The sequence below is a fragment of the Nematolebias whitei genome, chromosome 16, assembly GCF_014905685.2.
Source record: "Nematolebias whitei isolate Nwh7 chromosome 16, NemWhi1, whole genome shotgun sequence".
In the NCBI taxonomy this organism is placed as follows: domain Eukaryota; kingdom Metazoa; phylum Chordata; class Actinopteri; order Cyprinodontiformes; family Rivulidae; genus Nematolebias; species Nematolebias whitei.
Window position 1 is genome coordinate 10,025,151 of NC_056513.1, and position 5,882 is coordinate 10,031,032.

At 43.2% G+C, this 5,882-nt stretch overlaps 1 protein-coding gene across 1 annotated transcript in view; it reads left to right on the forward strand.

The window, feature by feature from the left end:
- Positions 1-5,585, forward strand: part of tmem178 (transmembrane protein 178) — a 9,573-nt gene extending 3,988 nt beyond the window's left edge. The window contains exons 2-4 of the mRNA XM_037690152.1: positions 1,202-1,315; positions 1,694-1,831; positions 4,817-5,585. Of these exons, the coding sequence (XP_037546080.1) occupies positions 1,202-1,315; positions 1,694-1,831; positions 4,817-5,058 (494 nt within the window). The 3' untranslated portion in view covers positions 5,059-5,585. The remainder of the gene's footprint in view (positions 1-1,201; positions 1,316-1,693; positions 1,832-4,816) is intronic.
- The last annotated feature ends 297 nt before the right edge of the window (positions 5,586-5,882 follow it).

The following is a 5,882-nucleotide window of genomic DNA, read 5'->3' on the forward strand; positions in this document are numbered from 1 at the left end:
CGACCAGATTAGATCTACCCGTCCTTGTTGGGAGGTCGGACTGCAGCAGCAACAAACACAGCTGCAAAAATAACAACAAACACAGCTGCAGAATACACCTATATACACCACAACAAACACAGCTACAAACAGTTGCAAAAACAACAACAAACACTGCTATAAAACAACAACGAACACAGAAACAAGATACAACTATATACACAACAACAAACAACAACAAACACAGCTACAAACACAACAACAAACAAAACACACAGCTACAAACACCTCAACAACAAACACAACTGCAAAAACAACAAGCACAGCTACACACAAAACAACGAGCATAACAACAAACAACAATGAACACAGAAACAAAATACAACTATATACACAACAACAAACACAATTGCAAATAAAGCAACAACAAACACAACATCAAAAACAACAAACACATGTTGCAGTGTGTTCTCAGCTTGTTTTTTTTTTATTTGGGATGGTTTGTTTTGGTGTAATTTGTTTTTTATCGTGTTCTGCGATTGTGCTGAACCCAAGTGCAGACAGATACGGGGATACTTAAAGGTAAAATTACAGATTCTAATTTATTAATAAAAAATAAAGGCTGACGTGGCAACAAAAACTTTAAAAAAAATCCAGCGTAAAACACGGAGGAACAGAACGCGATACAAACGGCTGTGAGAAGCTCAATCCACGGACGGGGAAGAATCACCCTGACACTGAGCTGAAAGGGACACAACAGATAAACACCTGGGGAAAGAAGAACAGGTGAGAGTGGGAGAAGCTGCAGCCGACCACACGGAGGAAAACACCAGAAAGGCTGAACAGATGACACAAGAAAACACAACTTTAACACAAAGATCTCAAACTCTGAAACAGATTCTCACAGTTTTCAGGTGGTTTGTTCAGTTTGTTTCTGTAAAGTCAAAAACTTGAACTTCATCAACATTTCTAATCTGAAGCCGTTTGTTTTTTATGAGCTGCACAGCTGGAAACAGTCACACTATATTTCCCAGAATGCTCCTGCCCTTCCAATCTGTCAATCACGTAACAAAAACTGATCTGTGGTTCAACATCTGTATACTGAGAGCGGCAGGAAACACACCTGTCATCTGATGACGTCACTTTTAACTGTTTCCTGTGTGTGTGTGTGTGTGTGTGAGAAAGAGAGAGAGAGAGATAACTAATCTGTTTATTTCTGCAGGTATCGCAGATCGATGTACAGCTGTGAAGTATCACTTCTCTCAGCCAATCAGACTGAGGAACATCCCTCTGAACCTGACCAGAACCATCCAACAGGATGAGTGGCACCTGCTGCGTGAGTGTAACCCCCCCCCCCCCCCCCCCGCCACTACACCTGAATGTTTTCAGGTTCATATTTAAGTCAACCAGAACCAGTTTTATGTTGTAAAAAGAAATAAAGGGAGTTAACTCCAGGTGTACCGATTTCAGATTCAAGGTTTTGGTTCAAGCTAAACTTTGCAACTCTGTCTTGTGTGCTTTTTTTGCTGGTTGCCATGGAAACGTGTCCTTATGGTTATGTAATCGTACAGAGGGCTGTAATAAGGCTAGCAGGAGGCGGTTACCATGGTAACACAATGTGATTCTGCATTTATTAGCCTCATTATTGATAGAAGAAGATAAAGATGAAAACTATTTTTTTGCTTATTGTGTGTGTGTGTGTGTGTGTCCTCAGACCTGCGGCGCATCACAGCGGGCTTCCTGGGCATGGCAGCGGCAGTCCTGCTGTGCGGCAGCATTGTGGTGTCGGTGGGGTTTTTCTGGGAAGAGAGTCTGACACAGCACGTATCGGGTCTCCTGTTCCTGATGGCAGGTAACTCACCTGAGGCCGTAGAACCTGCACTTTCTACAGTGATTGGTTTCTTGGCGACGCTCAGAGGGCATGCTGGGAAACTGCTAATGAAATGAAAATGGACACAGCTGAGGTGTTACCATGGAGCCAGAATATTCCAGGCAGGAGCATCAAACAGTAACGTTTACCATCATCATAGCTGTGTATGGTGCCGGAACATTTCAAATAAATCTGAAATGATTCATTACTGTTTCATTACAGTTGTAACCAAATGTAACCGGTGCCAGACCTAGGGTAATCTGGTCCAGTAATGTGATTCACAGGCCAAGAAGCGCTGTGGATCTGGTGCACTGGCTGTGGATCAATGAAGAGAACGATGGATTGGCGTCTTTCACAAGCTAGCGCCATTTTATTTCTTTACAATGTCAAAAATACATTTATCTCAACTTTCAATATTGCTCACAAAACAGAAGCAAAGTAAACAGTTTTCAATACTGGTCTATACACTGCATTAAGCATGAATAAAATGCACAGATGTACATAAAAAAAAGGGAAATTATGTGCAAAAATAAAAGAGACTATTTCAATAATGAAACAGTTTCTGGGAATTCAACAGGAGGTTGGTTTGAAACACACCAAGGAGGTGCTGTTTATGGGACAGATCTGGGTTGGCAGGCCTCAGACTGATGAAGTCTTTCGGATGAAAGGTGTAACGTTTCTCCCTTAAAGAAACTTGTCCATGACATGATTTAACCTTCTTTGTGATTTATTACTGTGTTATTAATTGTTAAGTGTACCCACAAACAGTTCAATGCAGGGGTATATTTTAATTTAACTACAATGATTTTAGTAGTTCGTTAGTTAAAACTAAGTTTGGACACTTGAATGTACTGATTAATAAGCACCTGCCGTGTGCCTGCAGGTAGACGCAGTAGGCTTTAAAACAGGAAGGATTGTGCAACACGACTCCATCAGAACCACACTGATCCAGTTGATGTACAAATGGACAATATACGTTTTTTTTAATGTTTTGCTGAATTTTCTGAGACACCCATTATAAGAATAATATTAGATTAATTTGTTAATACCTCTTTACATCAGACAATATTTAATGAATAAGCCCTGAGTGTATCTGTGTTGACATTAGTTATGTAATGGAAAGTTGGAAATACCTCAGATTTGAGCCTTGAATCACTTCATCTGTTTACAACTACTGATCTGTGTACAGTGATGTTGAACATTACTGATGAAAGGCCATGGATGGGCAGTCGTCCTTCACCTCATTCACCTTTGCGTCCGACCAGTTCACCTGTTTGTAACTGCTCAGGGCGTGACCACACCTGTTCCACACACATTTGAAAAGCAGAGGACAGTGTACCAAATGCAAATTCAAAATATTACTTCTAACATACAAAGCTCTCAACAACCTAGCTCCATCTTATATTACAGATCTTATTGTTCCATATTTTCCTAACAGAGCACTTCCCTCTCACACAGCAGGTTTACTTGTGGTTTCTAGAGTTTCCAAAAGCAGAATAGGAGGAAGATCTTTCAGTTATCAGGCTCCTCTTGTGGAACCAACTTCCAGTGTCTGTCCGTGAGGCTGACACATTGTTTATTTTTAAGATTAGGCTTAAGTCTTTCCTTTTTGATAAATCCTATAGTTAGAGTTGGCTTGGGTTTTTTGAGCTATCCCTTAATTCTGCTGCTATAGGCTTAGACTGCTGGAGGACAACTTGACCATATTTCCTCACTCTGCTGCTGTCTTTACTTGCTCTAATCTACCTGTTTGTAATTTTTTCTGTCTTAACGTGTTTTATGTCTTGCCTCCTATAGAAAGTACATCTGGATCTGTCATTCTGTGTTTCTCCTTCCTGTCCTCTCAAACCCCAGCTGACTGCTTGTCCTGAGCCTGGTTCTGCTGGAGGTTTCTTCCTTTTCTTTTCCACTGTCGTCTTTATGCTTGCTCAGGATGGGAGACTGTGACAAAGTGAAGATTCATCACAACCTTTTGCTTCCTTCAATAGATAACTTTTACGAGAGGCCACTCCTGTCACTCACACCCCTCCTGATCACACTGTCGCTTACCACGTGGGCATTGAAGTTCCAGTGTCCCTACTGGAGTACCTTCCATCGCCAACACTAAGGACTCTAAAATGCTGGCCGTCATCTACCAGGGAAAACTCCAATATGCAGGTGCTAAGCCAGCGGGGCAATACGTAGACCCACACCTGCCCAGCACCTAAAAACAGGCAGCTCCAGAGTGGAATAAGGTATAGCCCCACTCGACGGGACTGGTTCCAGAACCCACGCTGTGCATTAAACTGAGCCAGATTATATCTAGTCAGTACTTCTCAACTTCACGTACAAGCTCAGGCTCTTTCCTCACCAGAGAGGTGACGTTCCATGTCCCCAGAGCCGGCTTTGGTAAGATATGGTCAAAGCCCCAAGGCCCCCAAGGGACATTAGGCTCCTTGCTGTCTTCTGTCCAGTCTGTCCTCTCACCCAGGACCAATCTGCCTTGGGAGATCTTACCAGGGACGATTGCCCCTGACAGCATAGCTCCTAGGCTCATTCAGGCTCACAAACTCTTCCATCAAGATAAGGTGATGATTCTCTATATTAATCACTTCCTGCAGCTCCTGAGCGGTAGGCGGAGCTATTTGGGATCAGCTGTTTCCAGTGATAGCTAACGGGCTCTCCATCAACCACTAACATCTGGTCTGTGTGTCCTTTCAGTCTCAGTACTCCGAACTCTGATTAAAAAAATAAACACATCTATCAAAGATAGTTCTACTATTTTAACTTTACTGAAACAAACTTAGGCTGAAACTCAAGCAGATTACAGCCGACTGCCGTTCTTGTTGGTTATTCTTGGATGTAATTTGAAAACAGATTTTCAAACGTTTCACATGGTAAAATAAAGATCAAATAATAAAAGAAGAATCTAGTGTCTTGTCTCGGGTCCAGTCACTGATCTAGTCTCTGGTTTTGCTCTGTTTCCAGGGATCTTCTGCACCATCTCTTTGTGCACATATGCAGCCAGTGTGACCTATGACCTCTCCAGGACCCCACCCTTCATCTATGGTCTTCCAGCTGATGTGGATCATGGTTACGGCTGGTCTATTTGCTGCGCATGGGCCAGTCTGGGCTTCACAGTGGCTGCTGGATGCCTTGGTACCACCTTCCCCTTCCTGAGTCGGGCTGGAGCTCTCGGATCCAAAACAGCTCGCGAGTCTTCTGTCTGAGCCGGCTGTCAGTCGTGAGAACCTGAACTTTGTTTAGACCCGACTGCAGTGGATTGAGGCCAGGTTCTGAACTGGATGGCGATAGGTGGAACACTGGACCTCGAGTGGAAGCACAGACCTGTTTGTAGAGTCCCTGTGCAGCTCAGGCCCCCTGCTGGATGTGAACCCTTACTGTAGATGGCTGTCAACTGGATCTCAAGTCTACACGTCTTTTCAAGGTTTTGAAAACCCTGACCTGCCCAGGTTCAGGTTGTGGTTGTCTTGCAGAGGCAGAACAGCAACATCAACAGCAGCACAAAGCACGAACAAGAACAACGTTAAGAACACCAACAACAAGCACAGCAACAATCAAAACAACATCCGTCACAGAAATGACTGAATAGTAAACTGAACATTGTAGAAAACAAACTTTCAAAAATAATAAAAAATTGTTCTGTAATAATGCCACAGTGCTGATAAAACTACAATCCTAGCAGTCAGTCAACCAATCAGTCATTACCAGAGGTGCAACAAGACATTCATCTGGAGAGGCAGAACGAAAGTTAACCGTACGTTACCTTGTACACCAGGGGTGCCCAATACGCCGATCGCGATCTACCAGTCATTAGCGATCTACCGGTCAGTAGCGATCTACCGGTCATTAGCGATCTACCAGTCATTAGCGATCTACCAGTCATTAGCGATCTACTGGTCAGTAGCGATCTACCGGTCAGTTGCAAAGGTATTATGGGTAGATGGCATGGCATTAAAAAGATGGATGTCAGCCTATCATCGTCTATGAAATTTGTCACTTGATTGACATACAGGGCAGCCAGTCACAGCCC